General features: G+C 38.0%; 1 protein-coding gene across 1 annotated transcript; it reads right to left on the reverse strand.

The window, feature by feature from the left end:
- Nucleotides 1-364: 364 nt before the first annotated feature.
- LOC139717726 (uncharacterized) lies at nucleotides 365-16,418 on the reverse strand. The gene is made up of 8 exons (XM_071629227.1): nucleotides 16,269-16,418; nucleotides 15,014-15,439; nucleotides 14,058-14,378; nucleotides 13,284-13,398; nucleotides 12,846-12,997; nucleotides 11,911-12,071; nucleotides 2,538-2,607; nucleotides 365-2,150 (listed from the first exon to the last, which is right to left on the reverse strand). Exons 1-8 carry the CDS (start codon nucleotides 16,416-16,418, stop codon nucleotides 1,266-1,268), a joined length of 2,280 nt encoding a protein of 759 aa, XP_071485328.1. The 3' UTR covers nucleotides 365-1,265.
- Nucleotides 16,419-23,668: the final 7,250 nt, after the last annotated feature.

Genomic DNA, 23,668 nt, shown 5'->3' on the forward strand with positions numbered 1-23,668 from the left:
TGGCGTCTATCATCAGCACATGTGATTTTCGTTGTTTATAATTTTGTTTGCTCTACTCTGAGATTGCCGAATCTATGTGAGAAAGGGACAACAGACCAAAATGTGATTAAATAACACTATGCTGTCTCTCCCACTAGAACGTCTCGGCTTTTTCAATGTCTCGCACGGTTGCTTGATACATAATTGAGTCGAATTCATCAAGGTAACCCGGGGACACTACTTGATAATGAGATACATAGAAATGCTCATCAAGACATAAAGGAGACTGATATGGGCATTAAGTTACAACTAGAATTATACGTATCGTCGGGATGATTCCTGGCAATCTTATTTGTAGAAACGGACAGATCATGCCAGGGCACGGTAACCAAACTATTCATAGTTGTCGGTGGTTTGGTAGGCCACACAAAATCGTTGCATGTACTTTGGTCAATTAGGGCATTGCGATCATGAGAACAGCAGTATACTGGGCATTTGTTTATGTTCATCCAAAATCTACCGTGAACGAAATGGCCATCATTGTGTATGCCTACCTTGTAAGGATTTTTTACCCCAAGTTGATAACAAGCCAACGTAGAATTCTCACTCCCCGCCACAGCCCGACAGTCAACATCTGCGTATATGTTGGAATAATCTTCTGGGGCGTTCAAAACAACACATTGAGCCTTTCCTAAAGGGGGATATACTTTCATCTCTTTCACTACTCGAATGGTAGTGTCACTTTTGCCGCCAAATGGTGTCAGTGTCAGGATGTATATCCCAGCATCTTCAGAAGAGACATTTGATATCTCGCGTATCTCACAAATTATGAATCATTACGGTATCAAAATTAACATCGAAGCACAGTGTGTTTTCCTATCAACTAGAACTCTTTTCCGTCTTAACTCATTTAAAAACACAACGAAATGAGAAACAATGTGTATACATTGCTAACCAATGCAGATATTGCTCAGGTGTAGACGGTCTATCGGCACTCTTTGTCTTGATTGTGGTAAGTTCTGTTCCAAAGAACTTTTGAAGCCGCACATAGTTTATGTAATACACTTAGCAATGTGCCTCGGTCCATTAGGAGGTCATGATGACACAACATGGGTAAGGGGATGTGTATAATCTCTATTTGGTCACAATAACCGATAATTATAGTTTCCACATGTCTGCGCCAATTAGTGTCGAAAACTTTAACTGAAAATATTTCGACCCATTCAATATCTCGAACAGTCGCTTGATACATAATTTGCAGAATCCATCGTGGTAACCCAGGGAAACTACTGCATTACGACATACAGAGAAATACCCAAGAGGAGATAAAGAAAACTGATATGGGCATGCAAGTCACAACTAGAATTATACGTCTCGCCGGGAAATTCTCTGGCATTGTTGCTCGTAGAAATGGACAAAGCCTGCCCGGGCATGGTAACTAAACTATTCAGAGTTGTAGATGTGGTAGGCCTAGGCCACACAAAGTCGTTGCATGTACTTTGGTCAGTTTGGGTATTGTAATCATGAGAACAGCAGTAGACTGGGCTTTTGTTTATTTTCATCCAAAATCTACCATGAACGTGATGGCCGTCATTGTGTATCCCTCCTTTGTAAGGAATTTTTGTCCCATGCTGATAGCAAGCCAATGTAGAATTTTCATTCCCAACCCGGGCCCGACAGGCAACATCTGCGTACATTTTTGAATAGCCCTCTGCTGCTTCCAGTATGCCGCATTGGGCCTTTCCGAGAGGGTGACATATCTTGATCTCTTTCACTACCCGAGTGTTACTGTCACTTCCGTCACCAAATGACGTCAGTGTCAGGGTATAGACATCAGCATCTTCTTCCGAGACGTCTGATATCTCGACTGTGACATGTATCATGTCGTCAGCTAGTGTATAGCTAACTTTGAACCGTTCATACTGCTGTTGAGACTTGAATCCACCGTCATGCAACCGGGTCATTGTACAAAACGGACTCCTCTGAGACTCAAATCTGATAGTGTAGTATGGAAACAAGCCGTCGCGTGAAGTCCATGGAGCATCGAAGGTGACATTGCCCGGTGACCCCGATGTTAACTGATGTTGGTTACTCGCAGAAGCCAAAGAAACCGTCGCCAGGAAAATCAGGAGAGTTGCAAAACTGTTGCCATCCTGAAGCTTTCGTTTTTTCTGCAATAGTTGTAAAAAGAGTGATATAAACATTAATTCGGCATTCACAAAGCCTACGTATGCCGACCGTTGTCAACAGCAAATTGATCATCACATCAGTGTATACAAATATTTGATTCCTTTGGAAACTTTATGACTGAAATCAGAGTAGAGAAAAATCTGTATCGAAAACTACAAAGGGAACTTTCCTTACATTTCTTTTGCGTGTAATCTTTTTTTTTCATACTCTTGTCTTTGCGTTCAATGTAACCAATGCTTGCTTGTGTTTATATAATGAGAGCAATATCTTTGCGATTGTCCAAAAAAAAAATAAATAAAAAAGATCGAAATAGTATAGGCAGACATCAAAGCATAAGCTTCTCTTGTAACAGTAACAACAATAATTACCTTCACTGTTTCAGGTATGCACTCTTTGCCACTGCTCTTGGAGGGGTCTTCATTTCGCTCTGCTAAAGACCTGTGTGTAGGGATTTATTTTTAAATCAAACATGCATAGTCACTGTTCTACTTTATTAAATGAACATCAAGACATATTTTTGTCCTCATCAAATGTGTGTCCTTCACAGAAAAACTGTGTTCCTCATTAATTTGAGTCCTTCTCTAAATTGTGTCCTTCACTATAAATCCATGTTCTTCATCATTTTGTGTCCTTCAGAACAAACCTGTGTCGTTCACTGTAGATAAATGTCCATTTACATATTCGTGGTCTTTACAATTTTTGCAATGTTTATCTCATATTGCTCGTACATGTATATCATTGTCTTACACTTTAAAATAAATCTATTTATCGCCTTTCTTCTAACGTAATATAGTGAAATACACTTCTTGTCTTCAATTACTGTTTGCTCATCATTCTACCCTTTCTTCTATTCCTCGAATAAGCTACCACAGTCACTGTGATAATCTTTCCCAAACCCGATGCTGTTCCACCCATCTTATTAATAATAAGAATAATTATAATTATAACAATGATAACAAAATACTACTACTACTAATAATGATAATAATAATGATAATAATAAGTATCATTATATGTATATATGTGACCCTGCACCACAAAAAGTCGCCAGACATAAATTTTTAGTTAAGACCATATTCTAAAAGAGCAGACTTTAAGCTTTAAAATGATGTATAACTCAAATCAAATGGACTCTCCTAACCTATCTAAATATTGGAAAGCACAAACTCAGGAAAAGTGTGAACTGAGAAAAGATGCTCTGAAGTACATTGTCTATTCAAGCGCTTAATCTTTACCAAACCGTGTGTTTTTTAGCAGTTCATCTCGAACATTTTTGGTGGAATAGTGTGATTAGGTGTTTCTTTAGAATCCCTTTTTCATTTCTGAAAAACCTTGTCCACACTCTTCACTTTCAACTCTAATAACTTTTGAAAGGATAGTGCTACTGCTTTGAAAGTTGGCATTAATTATTGACAGAATGTGTTAATGAGGCATGTTTAATTGCACTTTAATCTGATAATCCCTTCATTGTTGTTACTCTGGTGGTTTACTTCCTGTTTTTTGTCCCATTCATCGCACAGCCAGCACGGTTTGGTAAAGATTAAGCGCTTGAATAGACACTGTACTTCAGAGCCTCTTTTCTTAGTTAATACTTTTCCCGAGTTTGTGCTTTCTTTCCAGTATTTAGGTGGGTTAGGAGAGTCCATTTGATTTGAGTTATACATTATTTTAAAGCTTAAAGTCTGCTTTTTCAGAATATGGTCTTAACTAAAAATTCATATCTGGCGACGTTTTGTTTGTTTTGAGGTGCAGGGACACACACATACACACATATATGTGACCATGCACCTCAAAACGAACATAAAGTCGCACACACTGATTTTGCGTGAGGACTGAAAATAAGTGAAATGGGTCAACCTAACCGAACTTGACTTTTAAATATTTTCTGAAAGAGCGGGTCTTCTTTTATATCATGCTAACATTTGGTATCATAAAACGGGCAGGAAAGTGTGTTTTTTTAGCAGTTTATCTCGACATTTTTGGAAGAATAGTGTGATTAGGTGTTTCTTTAGAATCCCTTTTTCATTTCTGAAAAACCTTGTCCACACTCTTCACTTTCAACTCTGATAACTTTTGAAAGGTTAGTGCTACTCTTTGAAAGTTGGCATTAATTGTGGACAGAATGTGTTAACGAGGCATGCTTAATTTCAATTTGATCTGATAATCTCTTCATTGTTGTTACTCTGGTGGTTTACTTCCTGTTTTTTGTCCCATTCATCGCACAGCCAGCACGGTTTGGTAAAGATTAAGCGCTTGAATAGACACTGTACTTCAGAGCCTCTTTTCTCAGTTCATACCCACAGCCACCCACAGCTGATTATTCTCGATACAATCATGTCAGTTGCCTATAATGTGTGTTATTGCTATGCGCATTCATGTTCTCTTTAGTTAAACAAACTGTTTGATACTTCAGGTGCTCCAGCCTACTTTAAGTCAACATTTTTTCTTTACACTGGCAATCCGATCTATCAATGCTTTTATATCATTCTCTACCTACATTATAGTGTACAGTTTTTTGTGGTCGTCAACCCTGCTCCAGATTTCTTCTCCTCTGAGTCATGCATAACCTTTATTGTAACGTATTACGTACTTAGCACCTACAACTGATTAGTCTTGTTACACATCAGTTGTCGATAATTCCGTGTTATCACTATGTAAATTCATGTGTTCTTCAGTCTAACAAACTATTGAATACCTCAGGTGCATTAGCCTTCTTTTAGCCTTCTCGAACCCGCCCGTGTTTTGTTTGTTTTTGTCCTGCCACCTGTTGTTCTATTCTAGTGAGCCCACGTCGAATTACATCAATGGCTTAAAGTTGGATTATTCAGTCACCGAAACCTGTTATGTTTATAAATCCTTCCCCATGTTTTCCTTGTATATTGATTACGCATAACGATGAGTCTCTACAACCCGATTGGCTAAAACATCGCACCGCTTACAGCATAATGGGAGTCTTTTAAACCCGATTGGTTAATACCTCGCACCACTCACAGCTTTCTATATGCGTTTAATGGTAATTTTTACTCGGCCTTGGTTTGTGATACTGTCAATGAGTTGGCGTGACATGTTAGGAACTCCGTTGCGTGTGTACCCGCAATGTCACATCTTAATTGCATAGAATAGGTTATATGGGTGAATGCCCTTGTTTGAGAGGCGTAAAGTGTGTCACACGAATCTTATTTCTAATAGCAGGATGCTGAACTCGATAGTTTTGTCTTTCAAACAGGTATTTTTTTTTCTATCCTGTCTTTCTTTTCAACATAGTAATTCTTTTCTCTTTTTTATCCATTCACTACATTACTACTGGACCTTTTCGCGCGCTCAAAGCGCACTAGCTTTACATAACGGGAGCCAGTCAAAAACTATGCATGTCGTTCCCAATGTCCGCTCGGATTTCTGTGTTATACATTCTCTATTGTCATCGTCTCGGAAGCCCTCGGAGACAACCAATTTGTCCTCATTTACATGTTATGTGTGTTCCATGTTTCTCTTCGTTGTCACTGAACTTTCTCGTCTACCTTGTACTGCTCTCTTTTCCTCCCTGTTCGTCTTCTTCACAGCGATCCTCTGTCCATCATGATTTTGACAAAATTCATGTTCTTTGGCTTCTCCAGTGTCCTACCTCACTCTGTTGGTTGATTATTTTCTTGCAATGCTCACTCGTTCCTGTAATTGTGGATTGTCTGACAACACAAACTCTCATAGATATGTCCCACATTTACAATGGCTAATTTCCCGAATGCTCCGTTTAGTTCTCTATCAAATGATGACTTTTTTGAGCTTTTCAGGCAAATAAGGTTAGAATCAGATTCAGTTGGTGGAGCATCTAATTCACGATCAATGTTTTATGACAATTCTGTCGCTGACAATTTAAACTCTTCCGTATATGAATTGCCCTCTGACTTCAGTAAAGTCTTAAATGAAAATATGTCGTGTAATTATATTACGGTGAATCAATGTAAAGATATGTGTAATAGTTTTTCTAATGATATATTTTCTTTGTTGCATTTAAATATTCGGAGTTTGAACAAACATTTTGATGAGTTCAAATTATTTTTAGAGACTGATGCTGATCAGTCTTTCTCTGTTATTGGTTTAAGTGAAACCTGGTTAAATTCTAACTCTGAAAGTTTTTTTTTCGATTGACGGCTATAAAATGTTTGTCAATAATAGACCCGATAAGAGTGGTGGAGGTGTTGCACTTTATATATCGCATACTTTTGAATGTATTGTTCATGATGATATTTCGAGAATGGATAATATTGTTGAATCCCTTTTTTTTTAGAAATTTGCATACCAGGAATTAGAAATATTGTGGTAGGCATTATGTACAGACCTCCCAACTCCAATATCAAGGATTTTTTAACTTACCTTTCTGATTTGGTAAAATCCCCTGTTTTTAAAAACAAAGATTGTTTCTTCCTCGGCGATTTTAATATTGACTTACTTAAGTCGGAAAATGATACTGTCGCAAACGAGTTTCTTCAGACATTTTTGTCCTCCTCTTTTCTTCCGCTTATTTCGAAACCCACGCGTGTCACAGATCACTCCGCTACCCTTATTGATAATTTGTTTAGTAACACCCTACCCCTTACTGATTCTTATATAATTCTTTCAGATATGACTGATCATTATCCAATTATGACTCATTTTGCTCTTAAAACCTCTGTTAATAATGTTAATTTTTTTAGATCTCCTTTATTAAGTCGTAGAGTTTCGTCTGAAAAATTAGCTAGTCTTGATGCGGTTCTCGAAAATGCTGACTGGTCTAGAGTATTTGAAAGTGATGACATCAATTTGTCTTTTGATTATTTCATGGAAATATTCAATTTTCATTTGGATAATGTAATTCCAAAGCAAAAAAAAGAAACCAGACTATAAAAAGACTCCTAGATTACCGTGGATTTCAAAATCAATTCTTCGGTCGATTAACAGGAAAAATCAATTATATTATAGATACAAATTGGAAAAAACTGAGCGATCAAAACATAAATACACTTCATATAAAAATACCCTAACTATGATTTTACGTTCCGAAAAGAAAACATATTATTTTAAGCAACTGCAAAGATATAAGTTTCATATGAAAAACACTTGGAATGTTTTAAAGCAAGCTATGAATATTTCGAGTAGACATTCAGCTATTGATAATATTAAGTTGAATGATGAAATCATCAGTGACCCTGTTCACATTGCAAATGTTTTCAATTCTTATTTTTCAAAGATAGGTGAAAATTACGCCCAAAATATCCCTGCGTCAGAGCATCACTTTACTGAATACCTAGATCAGTGCAATCCCAATTCTGTTTATTTTACTCCAACCAAAAGGCATGAGATTATGGATATTGTATCTTCCTTTAAGAACAAGAGGAGTTCTGGTTATGATGACATAGATAATTGTATTCTTAAAGGTGTTATATCTTCAGTTGCTGATCCACTTGTTCATATTTTCAATTTATCAATTTCTAATGGTGTGTTTCCTGATAAGATGAAACTGGCCAAAGTAATTCCATTATTTAAGAAGGGTGACAAATATGAAGTCAATAATTGTCGTCCAATTTCACTATTATCATCATCGTTGTCCAAAGTTTTAGAGAAACTCATTTATAAGAGAACTATTAATTTTTTAAAGTTGCATAATATTTTGACTAATTCTCAATTTGGTTTTCGAGAGAAGCATAATACCACTCATGCTCTTTTATACTTTGTTGATCAAGTGGCTCGTGCAATTGATAATCACTCTCATTTAATTACTATTTTCTTGGACTTCTCCAAGGCCTTCGACACAGTTGATCATGATATTCTACTCCACAAGTTATCTCATTACGGAATACGTGGGAAGGCCTTGGAGTGGTTCAGGAGTTATTTAGGAAATAGAAGACAATTTGTTACAATTAAAGACAATTTTTCAGTATTAAGAGAAGTGAATTTTGGCGTTCCACAAGGAAGTTTATTAGGGCCACTATTATTTATTATTTATATCAATGATTTTTGCCAGGCATCCCATGTACTATCCTTTATCCATTTTGCTGACGATACCAGTGTATTTTTTTGCCCACAATGATGTTAATTTTCTTGTTCAAAAAGTGAATAATTGGGTAAGAGCCAATAAATTATCATTGAATACCCAAAAAACGAAATATATGATTTTTAGTAATACTGTTGACATTTTGAGTACAGCTATAGTTTTGAATGATTTTCATTTAGAACAAGTTTCACATTTTAAATTCCTTGGAATTATTGTTGACGACAAACTTTCCTGGAAGTTACATATTGATTATATATCCAACATAATCTCACGTAATATAGGTGTTATAAATAGAATGAAATTGTACATCCCACAAAAATCATTACTTATGTTATATTCGTCACTGATATTGCCATATCTTAATTATGGTGTTTTAGTTTGGGGCAACACTCACCAGAACCTACTGGATAGAGTGTTCCTTCTACAAAAGAAAGCTCTCCGTGTCATCAGTTATCCTTTCATACCCTCCCACTCAAATATGTTATTTGCCGCAAATAAGCTGCTAAAAATTAAAGATTTGTATTTATTTAATTTGGGGCAATTTATGTATACGTACAGCAACAACTCACTCCCCTCCATTTTCGATTCTATGTTTCAAAGAAATCAATCATTCCATGACTATCCCACTCGACGTTCCAATGAATTTCACTTACCCCTCTTACGAACGATTCTTGCTAAGAACACACTTATTTATACTGGCCCAACATATTGGAATTTTCTGAATAATGACATAAGATATTCACCTTCAATATTTTCATTTAAAAGGAGATTAAAGTTGTTTCTATTGCAATGTTATGTTCCTACAGAAGTTAATCAGCCTGTTGGCTCATTTTAATTTTTTCCGAAGAATTATGATTACCAATAATATACTCTCACATATTCTCTCGTCCCTGTTGTCCTGAGACTCTTACTGAGTAGATTCAATTCTACTTGTAGTACCTCCGCATCTATTTCTCTCTATTTTTCCATATTTATGTATCCCTTCCTCGCATCCCAATATTTTTTCGACATAGTTCTGTCGAGGATCGCTGGATCTGTTTTTCCTTTCTGTCCGCTGTATTGTCTTCCTATATGTCAACCTTGTCTCGTTCTGTCTTGTATTGAAGTCCCCTTTCATAAGTTTTGTCGTCTCAGTCTCGTTTAATGTTCATTCGCCTGTGTATGTGTGTCTGTCCGTTACTCTGTCTTCTTATTGGGCTTCCAGACCTTTTATTTAATCTGACTTTATTCCCGATCTTTTTTCCCCTTTTTTGCATCAGTTCGTTTTCTACTGACATTCTGTACCTGAGGGGCCCACATTCTTCAAGCATTGCCTTTTTAGTGGGTCCCTCCATTTTTCGATATTTTGTGTAATGTTATATCGTCTATATCACTTCAGTCAATTTTCATTACAACATTATTTGTTACTTCAAGGTTCCACAATTATGTTCTCTTTTCAATTTTACTTTGTTTTGATTATGTAACCTTATTCTCTGTTACCAATGAAAGTGAAATGTTTATGTTTTTTTCGAAAAATGAAATAAAGTTAGAATTGAATTGAATTGAATTGAATAGAATTGAATACTTTTCCTGATTTTGTGCTTTCTTTCCAGTATTTAGGTGGGTTAGGAGAGTCCATTTCATTTGAGTTATACATTATTTTAAAGCTTAAAGTCTGCTCTTTCAGAATATGGTCTTAACTAAAAATTCATATCTGGCGACTTTTTGTTTGTTCTGAGGTGCAGGGACACACACATACACACACACACATATATATATATATATATATATATATATGTGACCATGCACCTCAAAACGAACATAAAGTCGCACACACTGATTTTGCGTGAGGACTGAAAATAAGTGAAATGGGTCAACCTAACCGAACTTGACTTTTAAATATTTTCTGAAAGAGCGGGTCTTCTTTTATATCATGCTAACATTTGGTATCATAAAACGGGCAGGAAAGTGTGTTTCTTTTAGCAGTTTATCTCGACATTTTTGGAAGAGTAGTGTGATTAGGTGTTTCTTTAGAATCCCTTTTTCATTTCTGAAAAACCTTGTCCACACTCTTCACTTTCAACTCTGATAACTTTTGAAAGGTTAGTGCTACTGCTTTGAAAGTTGGCATTAATTGTGGACAGAATGTGTTAATGAGGCATGCTTAATTTCAATTTAATCTGATAATCTCTTCATTGTTGTTACTCTGGTGGTTTACTTCCTGTTTTTTGTCCCATTCATCGCACAGCCAGCACGGTTTGGTAAAGATTTATTTAAGCGCTTGAATAGACACTGTATTTCAGAGCCTCTTTTCTCAGTTCACATTTTTACTGAGTTTGTGCTTTCTTTCCAATATTTAGATAGGTTAGGAGAGTCCATTTGATTTGAGTTATACATCATTTTAAAGCTAAAAGTCTGCTCTTTCAGAATATGGTCTTAACTAAAAATTCATGTCTTGCGACTTTTTGTTTTGAGGTGCAGGGTCACAAATGATATGACATGAGACAGAAAACTAGTATTTATAACCTTAATTTTGAAATATTATGCATACTTGAGAAAATAATGGCAACAAAAGTGAGTACCTCCTGTGTAATATTTGCACGGAAACAGGGTTAATCTACAGTATTATGGTCAACAGCACTGGTCATAATTTTTCTTAGCACAAAAAACATGTTGATACGACATGGCACTGCCTTACAATGCCCCTTTGCATTCTTTTATCTGTGTTTCATTCCTGTTTGATGACTTCTTGGAGTAGTCAGGATTTGACTCAATTTAATTCTTGTATTCTTCTGTGAACTACTACTGGTGTGACTAGTGTGGTCAGGAGAAATCATCAACATGCAACTGACTTCCTTGCTAACTTTTCAGAAAAGCAGTTACCTGCATGGAACACAAACACAAGGTCACCACAATGTAATAGACACAGGTTTTTCATGCAAAGGAAAATTATGGCAAATGCTGGAAACATACAACTCCAGATTTGATCATATTTCAATGCAAATATTACACATGGTGTACTCACTTTTGTTGCCACTATAGTTTTTGTCTCAATTCCTATCACACCAGGTCCTTTTACAATCTCTGTGGGACTTGTTATCTAAAATCAACAACTTGAAGAATTACATTCGAATTTTCAAATGCTCATGTGGGGTGAATTCACTTCTTTCTGATACTGAAATACAGACTGCACAAAGTATGTGCATGTATCATGTTAAGGTACACAATCTAAGCTACGTGCCTGGTGTTTATTTATATCATTTCATTTTCTTACAACGTTTTATTTCAGCTTTGTGCATCATGTTTTTTATCTTTATTTTTTTTTTACATTTCATTTCACCCCTGAGACCGGTTTATTAAGTAGTACTAATAACTTCGAAATTACGAAATTGAAATGCATCAGATTTTCGCTTGATCTTAGTATCTAGATATCAAGACTTTTATACTTTAATTCTTTAATATCATGTCAGTTAAAATGAATTGAATGTCAGCATCATTGTATTTTTTTTTTGTCTGTAGTAATAAGTTCTTCAACAGAACATTTTATCATCAGGTCTTTCCTTCGTGTGACGAAATCTTAGGTGTTTTGACGTTACGAACAATAAATGTGGTAACTTTATAGTTAGCCCTAGCTACACACTTTGTGCTAACCTTCCCAGGCAACATGTGAAGTTTCTTCATTACAATCCAAATTCCATCTTTCTTAGCTTTATCTGAACAATGCCCCTTCTTACCTGGTCCATAGAAGATCCTTGAGGTCCTTCAAGTTCTTGCTGACGTTGGCAAGGACAGCGCTCAGGAGACTGGTGTCCCTGACTTTGGTCTGGGTGTCATTCTTTCCAAGCTCGCTGATGGGATGGGTGGGTTGGTGAGCGTTTAGCTGTGTGCTCAGTTTCTAGTGGGGGTTGAAAATTGTTTGATGTTTAACGTTCAGTTTAGGCAAAGTAGCCCCCTCACAGATACTCACACAAAGAAACACACAAACAAACTAATAACAGACACACACAAAGTAAAAGTCTCTATATGGATGCTATTATCAAATAAAGAATGACTCAGCAAGCTCTGATAAGAAAATGTGGCTTTTTTTCTAATTCCACTTTTTTTCCTTTTTTTTTTTTAGCACTACAGCATGTATCTGGAGTGTAACAGTGTATAAGAGCGCAACGTGTAAGATGACTTTCACTTTTCCCACAAACCCTTTGCAAATTATATTAGACACTGGTTAAAATACATCCACGTACTATTCTAAGCGACAACAAAAACCCCTTCGGATTACACATTTACGCTGAAGTATATACGGCTTGCAATACGAGAGAGAAAACAATCAATTATAAAGACAATTATAGTTTAATGAGAATTTTAGAAGATATAGATAAACACTCCCAATCATGGTCCTTCGCGTAAGATAAACTTTCTCTGACATTAAGCACTGTCAATCAAAATTATAAAACCAATAAGTTGAAATTCAAGGCTAAGAACTGTTGAAAAAAGCAAAACAACAGAAAGGTTACAAAAAGCAATGGATAATATTGCCACTTTGTAAGAGGAAGAAGAATTGAGTTTAATTTTGAATAGAGTAATCTAAGTAACGGAATCACAAAGCCTTTTAGCCGCAACACCTCCAGCTCGAACAGCTTGGCGCTGAGGTTGTGAAGATCATCTTCTGCACCTGCTTGATTAAGGCGTGTCCCTGCTGGATGGAGCGCAGCAGTGCGTCAAGGGAACCAGGAAAGCTCGGTATATTGGTAAGAGCACCTTTCAGCCTCCTGAAGAAGTCGTCAATACGGACTAGGATTGCCTGGTAGCGTGTGGTGCTCCTATCTAGCATCGCAAATGGGACATTACAAATGTGATAATCAAAAGGATGGCGAAGATTATTGCAATTACTACTCTGAATTTAAAAAAGCAAAGTTTCGACAGTTCTTTATCAGTAAAGCTTAGTTTACAAACAAATGTTTGGTTTCCTTTTAAATGGCGCATAGATCACAGTCATGCAAACTACTGCGGATAGCAACTTGGAAGATAGTCATGACTCAGCATATCAAATAATTCAATTCAATATCGTCCATGATTATAATTATGTTCACTGCTTTGCGGAATTACTTACTAGTGTTACTGTTGACCTCCAATTCCAGTGCCCCCTGGGCATCGACCAGCTTGGCTTCAGTCATCTTGATCCATTCTAAGTCACGTCCGTGAGAAACGACGCCATCATTGAAGTTCTTTTTTTAGGGGGGGGGGGTAATAGCAAGGTGCGGATATATATTTGTGATTAACATAATTTTTAAAGATCACGTCAGTCGTACTTTTTATTCCTTTGAGCGTTTAAGTAATGAAACAAAGCAGCCCATGTCGTATTTCTGGTGAAGACGCCGCAAACTTGTGATAAGTCAAGATATACAACTTTATGAATGGGAGCTTCTCAGGTAAGCCCGGCATACGTGTGAGCACAACTGGTAGAATGGTAATAAATTAACAGTCACATTCGATATGTAGGCACAAACAGAATATCTCCTTTCTTTATTCAACTAACGTAAAAAATCCACATGTCTATATCATTCCGTATTTATAATCACGTACAAAAACGTCAAATTTCAATGCCATAAGCAGTGTATTTTTACTCTTTATTAGGGCTATTCATTCTGGAAAATTACACGTCAGTCGAGTTCATACACATATCCAACTGGAGTGCCAAAAACTGAAATCTTGCATTTCTTGTTGTTCTATGGCTAAGATTGAAGATTCATCCAATTTCTCCATAGGCACATACACACCCACAAAAAGAAAACCAAGGGAATGCATCCAGATTTAAGTTAAATAAAAGAAATCGATGATCTCTGGCTAGTTAATCTATCCAACCTCAAAACGAAAGGATGCAGACCTTTACTTGGTCGATCTGTTTCATGATGGAAACGGGTTCCGTAGCAACTGCCTCCTTCTCCAGGGCAGCCAGGTTACCCTCGACTTCACCGCACCATTTGTTGAAACCCTCAACTGTTTGGTCGTAATTCTCGTGGCTGCTGACAAGTGCTTTCAGACGCTCTCCGAGAGCGACAGCCGACATCTTTAGCCTATCCATGCGGCTATTGATAGAGAAGATGCGGGTGCCAATCACATCGGGCTCAGGGCTTTTCCGGAAGTTAGACTCACTCATATGAGGGAGGACAGCGGTGCGAAAGTCTGCCAATATGTCTTGGTAAGCCTGCATGAAGGGTTTTGACAGAGGTGTATTAAAATTTCCTTTTATATTCACTTTTGTTTATGGCACAGTCATGATGCAGGTGAATATAAAAGTATCATTACTTTCATTTACAACAGATATTGCATTTTGTTAATATCGGGGTTGGGAGATTTGTAAATCGGGAAACAAATGAACGAGAGACTTATGCATGCCCATTTATTATGACGTGTCGATTTTGTATACTGGCAGTTTATTGTTGTGAACTTCATGTAACACAAATCAAGTTATCGTCAGAAAGTTAAAAACGCATCTGCACGATTAGCAATCCATGCTTCTGGACGTCATCATACCACCCCAAGTTTCTTTTAGTTCAATCCCGTTCATCAAAAAAAAAATGTTATAAAGAACGAACTCTCGAGGTGGCAGCAGCAAGACTACGGAACGATCTCCCGGATAATACAAAACTTGCAAAAATAGTAAATTTTGTCCGAATAGAAAAAAAACAGTGTTTGAAGCACATACATTTCGTAACTTAGATACGCAGTCAGGACATAATTGCCTTCGACACTGCTTGTTTTTGCTTTTGTCGGCCAAACATAGTTATCTTGCCATAGCAGTCAATGCGTTCCTTGTTGACATGTCCTTCCATCACTCACCTTGGCCTGGTACTGGTAGGCCTCCCCCAGCTTGTCAATTAACTCGCACTTCAACCTCTGGTCATTAATGTCTTCGGTGATTCTGTGATGTTCGTCAAGTTGCACTGTAAGTGTGGCGTAGTCTTGACCTATGTTGGTTTCGAGGGCATCCATACGCTCTTCCAGCTTTTCCTGGAGCACTTCAATCTTGTCGGTGCTAGTATCAAGCTCCTTGACCACATCTAGGGCGGTTTCAAGTTTGTTTGTGCGGATGTAGGACTGCATAAGGACCACGTCAGAGCGAATCTGCAGATCCTCGATACCTGCCCGCACCTTGGTGACATCCTCCGGCGAGATGCAGCTGCCGCACTGTTTCATGAACTGGAGAACATCCTTTGTGTTGCTTTCTACTTCTTGATGCCTGGACTGGATGGTTTGTTGCAGTATCTGTTAAAAATCAAGGAATCAAGGCTGATTCTGTTGTTGCTTTTCTTTTTCAGAAATTGCATATTCAACAGGCTCAGTGTTTGTGATTTTTTTTTTTATTTCATAGATTAAAAAACGAGGTTATAATGTACACTTATGGCCATGAAATTTCTTTATCAAGCCATGACACACGTCTTTATGCTAATTAGGAACCATCATAAGATATTCTGTGGATGCAACATAATTTAAAATAGAATACAGCTATCATGGGTTGTGGAAGGATTTTGTGTGGCGGGTGGGGATTTTAAAAAGAATATACGTATTGTGTGATGATGTTTTTATTCTTTTGAAAAAACATTTGGGGGGGGGGGGGGTCACTCTCTAACACCCGATAGCTGCCCAACCTTATTCACCTTATTCCGCCGATCCCTTTACATACCTGCTCAGTATTGACACTGATACCGATAGGTAATAAAATGCTACTAATGATTAATGAATAACAATGTCTTTGTCCATAAAAGGGAGTTGCAATATTGTCAAAGTCCAGAAATGAAGGTAGCATGCACCATTTAAGGACAATCAAAAAATACACGTATGGTGTGATAAAGATACAAGAGAGATTTAAAAACATGTGAAGGCGTACATATTCAAACGTTCAGATTGATTACCCTGCAAGTATTTGATGTGCAAATTCCATGTTATAGTTACAAGAATGTGCTTTCGTAAAATAACACTTATTCTGACAAATCGAAATTCTCTGAGACTTCTTACTAGCAAATTTGATTTATTGTGATCGCGATTCAATACATGCAAGTGCAATGGCCAACATGTAAAACCTGACAACGCGTACCTTGTGATGGACCACGTGTTCATGAAGTCGCCCTTTCTGATCAAACTGGAACTGTTCAGACCCAAGGGCCTGCTCCATCTCGGTGACCCAGTCTAGAAGATCCCGCACCACTGCCAGCTGCTTCCGAAGAAGTATGTTGATACGTGTCATTTGAAACATAAGACGGCAATCATAAAGTGATTGATTTATTATATATTTAACCTTATAATGTGAATACGATGAATGCCGATGCATTAATATTAGAACACGTCAGTGAAGTTTTAGGAGAGTCAGACAATGCATGCAAAGTTATGAACTCTCAAAATTGTTGTACTCGAGTCCATCCACCAAATACAATAAAAGGGAAAGAGCACTTGACTCAGCCCCGTCAGAGAGCATGGGCAAACTAATTCACTTTAACATGTTGTGTCAGTAGCAAGTCGGAAACTAGAGTAAGCTTTACAGACATGCCCAAACTTTCACAATATAACTATGATTTTCGAAAGGAGTAAATATAAAAAAGAAAATGTTTATACTCAACTCAGTGCAATTTTTTTATTATTAACATGTTGCATTCACAAAATGTGATAACATAATCTCTGAACGGACGGGCGTAAATATGCAAGAATTTCTATTAATCAGAGAGGGATGAATGAATACGTCATTCCTAAGTCTTGGACAAAGGAAAGTCCTTGCAGATTTACGCTCTTGACTGGACTGGAATAGATATTGCACCACTTGAATAGATAACAAATCTAGTTAACTGAATACTACACATACGCACTGACTACAAAACTTGGATGGAAAGCTTCCTGATGTGTAATGAAATAAAATGCTAATATCTTTAAGATTATTGGACCATTTCTCATTAAATTTCATCCAGCTGTCGAAAATGAATTGTAGTTTACGGGTGTAATATAAACAAAACAATGTTGTGATTTCAAGATTATACCCATTTAGAGTGCCAGTAGAATTCTTTTTTTTTTTTGTGGGACACGCTGTAGAATGATCATTCTAGTACCTAGTGGCCCCTTTTCCGTTACTTTGTACACTTCACTTTCAAGTCCAATATCTTTTGCAAAGATAATGCTACTGCTTTTTAAGTTGGCATTTATCATAGACAGAATGTGTTTATAAAATATGCTAAAAAAATTTCTGCCTAATCTGATAATCCCTTCATTGTTGTTGCTCCGGTGGTTGACAGTCTGTGTTTTGTCCCTTTCATCGCCCACCTAAGGCGGCTTGATGAAAGATTAAAGTGATTGATTAGACCCTGTACTTCATAGCCTCTTTTCTCAGTTCACACTTTTCCGGAGTGTGTGCTTTCTTTCCAGTATTTAGGTAGATTAGGGTAGTCCCTTTGAATTGAGTTAGACACAATTTTAAAGCTTAGAGTCTGTTCTTTCAGAATCTCTAAACATCCCTTGTGGCGATTTTTGTCGGTTTTGTACGTGATGCAGGGTCACATAAATCAATTACAATGATACATTGTATATTCACATCAATTTATTGACAGTTCCGATCTTGTTACCTGGTAGACCTTTATGTCCTTTTTGAGTGGTTCTGTCTTGGGTTTGCATCGGTCAATCTTGACCCGAGTAGTCTCAAGCATATCAAAGGTCAGCTCAGCGTTATCCTTTCCCCGGTGGCAGTGTTCGGCTACATGCATTTCGTGCATGCAGTGAACCACACGCTTTCGCATTTCGGTACCTCCTAAAGATGCTGTAAAACCGACACACACATACAAAAGATGAAATAATAGTTACTACAGAGAGGTACATAATGATCGCATGTGTGTCTCAAATAGACTGCATGGTATACATTCAATAAGCGTTAGGTAAAAAGAAGAAGTTATCAAAGAAACTGATACTCAAATCAGGATTAGCAGTAAATAATTATAATCATTGTCTGCAAATCATTCGACAACTCTAGATCTATTCTAAATGTTATTCAGTTAAAGGAAATCAAAACATTTAAACATTGGAAACGGCCACTGCTTTTGTGTAAATGACGCGTTTGGTTGCTCGAATACTTCTTTAACCATCTTTACTCTAGGCCACAATGCTAACAACTGATGAGTTTTTGGTCAGCTTACAACAAGGAAAAAGTTACATGTCCCCTCACCTAAGACAAAATAAAGAGCATAATATGTCAAACATTGAACTAGTGTGTCTATGCACGGTATTAAAGTATCAATACTTCTTTCTCAAGAGTATTGAGAGGGGGTAAGAGTCAGGGTTGGAGTTGTAGTTCAGTTTGAACCTGGGGTTCACATAAAACTGTTTGCATGCAACTACTGTGAATACAAAAGTACACATTATTGATGCGAAGCGGTGGTCCGGAAAAACCAGGATTCTTACCGAAGGCGCAGAGCTCGGATTCTACCCCAGATGCGTGCACCGTCCCCGTGCCAATCTGGAAGGACCGGGAAAAAAAAAAACTTGCCAGTTAAGGGATGGGCAAAAACCATCTTGAATGCATTCAGTGAGCCTCTGGTGCGCTTTAGGGCAGTAATTTGGTGTTTATAGTTGTCGACCTCTTGAAGAAAAGGCTGGTAGCAAGGAAAAAAAACCCACATAAGTTGACAGACACTCGCTTCGTCTTCAAAAGCCTCTATCTTCTTGTGTTGTAGGCCTCCTTCCATGATTTAGTAGTTTGGCGTAATAATATTTGTATATCTATAAGGTAAATCATAAACATCTGTATCATATCGGTAATGTGTGTGTGTACTTATCTGTGCATGTTGTAGCCTACACGTTGCATTGAAAGTTACGTTTCACTAGCACCATCTCACGTGTCTATCTCCCGTTTGTCTCTTTCCTGCGGAATTGTGTTTCCTTTTTTATACATTCTTCTTCTTCTTCTTCTTTTTCATTTCTAAACATTATTCAGAAGACTTCCAATCAAGAATGTGACATTCTCAACTGTATTGACTTGATGAATTTTGCCATTATCTTAGAAAAGATATTAAAAATTATCGTCGTCACAGCATACAAATATGATATTTACAGTAAGATAACTTGGCCAGTGGTCTCTCAATGATGCGGAACTAAGAAAACATTGATTTATCGATCATTCGTCTCCCACCTCCAATTCTAGACCGCTCACCTCCATAGCGGCCTTGTCTCTCATATCACGGCAGGTCTGGTCAACTCTCCTCTCCTTGCCCTCTAGTGAGCAGGCTGTTTCCTTGTGCTGACCATTATATTTCTGACTGGCCATTTGGAGGTCATTGACCTGCTCCATGCTTTAGATTGAGTAGAATGCGCACAAGTACTGACTCACAATACTTTTAATAGCCCACACCAATCCACTTTTTTTATCAGTTAATCCGTTCTGTACGGGTACCTGGTGGCCCGTGTATTAAAGGGACTGTACAGTACTGGTTGAGGTAGGGATTCATGTTTTGAACATTCCTAAGTGAGATAATGAAAAGCCTCTTGTGAAATATGAAAGAGCATGTAATTTTAAGAAGGATTCAACGTTTATTTAATGAAAATTGGTTTTCAAATGGCTGAGATATCTCTAAAAAAGTGCTAACAATAAAAGGCGACATGCCACAACTTTATTAGAATCTCTTTGCTTCACCTTGTTTGGGGATATCTCAGCCATTTCAAAACTGATTTCCATCGAATAGACTTTTGATACCCCTTAGAACTGCATTCCCCCTTACATCTCATAGAGTGGTTTCTGAATATCTCGCAAAATGTTAAAAGCTAAATCTACACCTCGACCAGAACTGTACACACCCTTTAAGTCTATGGGCATTTCAGAATTCAGTATGGAACGGGTTAAAAACACTGAATATATTTGATATATATATATATATATATATATATACCTTTCACTCTTTGCTTTTTATGTTTAAGTATTTGAACAACTTACTTCCAAACACTTTTCAAGATTCCTTTAAACTGAATTATAACGTCCATTCGTATCCTACTCGTAATTCGCAAAATTTTCATTTAGTAAATCTCAAATTATTAATTGCACAAAAAAAATCTCTAAGGCATAATGGACGAAATGTGACCCGCTACAACAAAAAAGTCCTAAAGTCGCGCACGGTCGAAGCCGTGAAAATCGAGTTTGAAGTCAGAGCATTAAAATTAGTCAGAACTTACGATTTTCTGATTTTGATATGCTATTGGAGTCTACCATGTCTTTTATCATCTGTCGAAATTTTGAAGCAAAATGATCAAAGGAAAGACCAAAAAATAGCGTTTTTCTGAGCCATGGTTTTTGGCGTTTCAACGAAGCAGAAACTGGTTCGAAAATTTGGATTGAGCGCCACAGATAGGTTCCGCCCCTAACAACGACCAGAGTGATCTCATTGGTCAGTTTGCTGCACTGGCGTAGCCAGGGGGGGGGGGGGCGATGGGGGCGGTCGCCCCCCCCCCCCCCCCCCAAAGATTTGGACCGGGGATTTGGGAGGCGGAAAAAAATGCGTGTATACTGTATGCATGCACATGAAGCGGGTCTCCTTTGCAACCTTTCATCAAATAAGATATTTTTTTTGAATATTTCACTCAAAGTGTGCACCAGATCGTTGAATTTCAATTCAAAATATGCAAAATCTCTCGTGCATGGGAGGGGGTATCCCCCTCCCAAACCCTCCCCCTCTGTGCCTCTTTCCCTAGCTTAGTACACTTTTTAGATTTACAAAAAAAAAATATGAATAATTCTGAGTACACAAGACTTATCACATACCTTCCAAAAACTCAAGGTTCCCTCATGTATAAGGGGAATTTCCCCTTTTAATCGACCCTTTCCTCCCTCAGTCCCCTCCCCCCATCTGTTTTTTTTTTTTTTTTTTTGATTTCCCAAATGTTGATTCCATCAAATATGCGTATACGAGATATCTCAATTTCAACCTTAAAAAGGCAAAAGCTCCATCGGAAGGGAAAGGTGGAGATAACACTAACCCACGCCTTCTCCCTGCTCACCCGCCCCTCCTCCCCCCCCCCCCCTTCCACCATGCATAGAAGTAGACTGTGGCTATACCCAGATCGCTTTATTTCAATTCTAAAAACGCAAAAGCTCCGCGAGCGGGAGGCGGAATTCCCCTTCCCCTAAGCTCTACCTCACTAGACTTTATACACTGACACACAGATGGTGCACATTCGGAATAAGAGCTAAATTCCGTGATTTTAACACTTCGATGAAAAAGTATTGCACCAAAAATTTGCACCAGATCGCTGAATTTCAGGTCTGAAAACGCAAAATCCCCTTCGTGTGGGAGGGGATATGCCCCTATCTACAACCTCGTGAGCATGCTTTTTCTGTTTGATTGCTGAACAGACAGCGTTCATGATATTCAGTGTAAGAATTAATACAAGAAGTGTATTTAAATATAGGCAAATTGTTCTATAATAATCTACACTAAAATATACTGCAACCTCAAACAAGTGGGACTGCTTCAACTCGTTAAAACACGCAAAAACATCCATGAAATTGCACCATTTGCAACATCAAAATGCAAAAAGTTCTCACCGTGGGAGGGGGGACACCCCCTCCCACACCCTCCCCTCTCCCTTCGCTCGCTCCGCTTGCTCGGGTTCAGTCGCGTTCATGATATTCAGTGAAAAGAATTAATACAAGAAGTGTATTTAAATCATACCATATTATAGGCAAATTGTTCAATAATAATCTACATCAAAATATACTGCTGCCTGACACTAATGTCTCTGTTTCACGTCGATAAAACGCGCAAAAACATGCATCAAATTGCACCATTGCAACATCAAAATGCAAAAAGTTCTCACCGTGGGAGGGGGTACACCCCCTCCCACACCCTCCCCCTCCCGGTTCGCTCGCTCCGCTCGCTCGGGTTCAGTCGCGTTCATGATATTCAGTGAAAAGAATTAATACAAGAAGTGTATTTAAATCATACCATATTATAGGCAAATTGTTCGATAATAATCTACATCAAAATATACTGCTGCCTGACACTAATGTCTCTGTTTCACGTCGATAAAACGCGCAAAAACATGCATCAAATTGCACCATTGCAACATCAAAATGCAAAAAGTTCTCACCGTGGGAGGGGGGACACCCCCTCCCACACCCTCCCCTCTCCCTTCGCTCGCTCCCCTTGCTCGGGTTCAGTCGCGTTCATGATATTCAGTGAAAAGAATTAATACAAGAAGTGTATTTAAATCATACCATATTATAGGCAAATTGTTCAATGATAATCTACATCAAAATATACTGGAACCTTAAACAAGTGGGACTGTTTCAACTCGTTAAAACACGCAAAAACATGCATCAAGTTGCACCATTTGCAACATCAAAATGCAAAAAGTTCTCACCGTGGGAGGGGGTACACCCCCTCCCACACCCTCCCCCTCCTCCTTCGCTCGCTCCGCTCGCTCGGGTTCAGTCGCGTTCATGATATCAGTGAAAAGAATTAATACAAGAAGATTATTTTAATGATACCATTTTATAGGCAAATTGTTCAATAATAATCTACATCAAAATATACTGCTACCTTACACTAATGTTACTGTTTCACGTCGATAAAACGCGCAAAAACATGCATCAAATTGCACCATTTGCAACATCAAAATGCAAAAAGTTCTTACCGTGGGAGGGGGGAAACCCCCCTCCCACACCCTCTCCCTCGCAGATTAACCGCCCCCCTAAGATGAAATCCTGGCTACGCCGTTGGTTTGCTGCTTGCTGCTAACCGAAGCGTGAAGCTCGCACACTGCCCAGTCGACTGGTGCGTGCGGGCGGGGTGCGCTATGCTCAGCCGCTTCTCACATCCTGGTCACCGATTGGTTGGTGAGGAGACCGCCGACGCTGATGTGCTTGAATGAACTCTTCGGGGGTTGCTAGGGCTTACCTTCTCTTGTCTAGAGGTGAAAACTGACTTGCGTGTCCCTTGATCGCAATTGCGTCGAAAGGAAGATTTTTAGGGCGCTTTTCTCGAAACGGTGATTTTCCAGACGTCTCGACATGCTCTCTTTTAAACATCGATATCTCCGCAGCCGATTATTTTTATAAAATGTGTTATATATCAATTAAAAGCAGAAAGATTAGGGGATTATATCATGCAATTCTCAAATAATCGCCCTCGCCCGACTTTAGGATCATTTTCTTGTAGCGGGTCACAAATCTTTGGCACACACTCCTAGATTATGTCAATCATGTAAAACGTTTTATTCGTATAAGGCTAGATTGAAAACTATGTTACTGTCAGATAACAATTTGTGAACATGGCATCTGAATATAGATTGTCTTTTGTTTGATCACATGTCTTTTTCTGTAAATTGGATTTAAAACTACAACAGATATACGCAATGTCTCTGTGTCGATCATTCTTTCATTTCATTCCCATTATCTTCAGCATCAGCACCGTCACTTTCATCTTCATTATCACATTTTTTTCCTCATCATTACCCTGTCATCATCATTATCAT

The sequence above is a fragment of the Diadema antillarum genome, unplaced genomic scaffold (assembly GCF_040938485.1).
Source record: "Diadema antillarum isolate AM-2024a unplaced genomic scaffold, OU_Dant_1.0 scf00000081, whole genome shotgun sequence".
Classification (NCBI taxonomy): Eukaryota; Metazoa; Echinodermata; class Echinoidea; order Diadematoida; family Diadematidae; genus Diadema; species Diadema antillarum.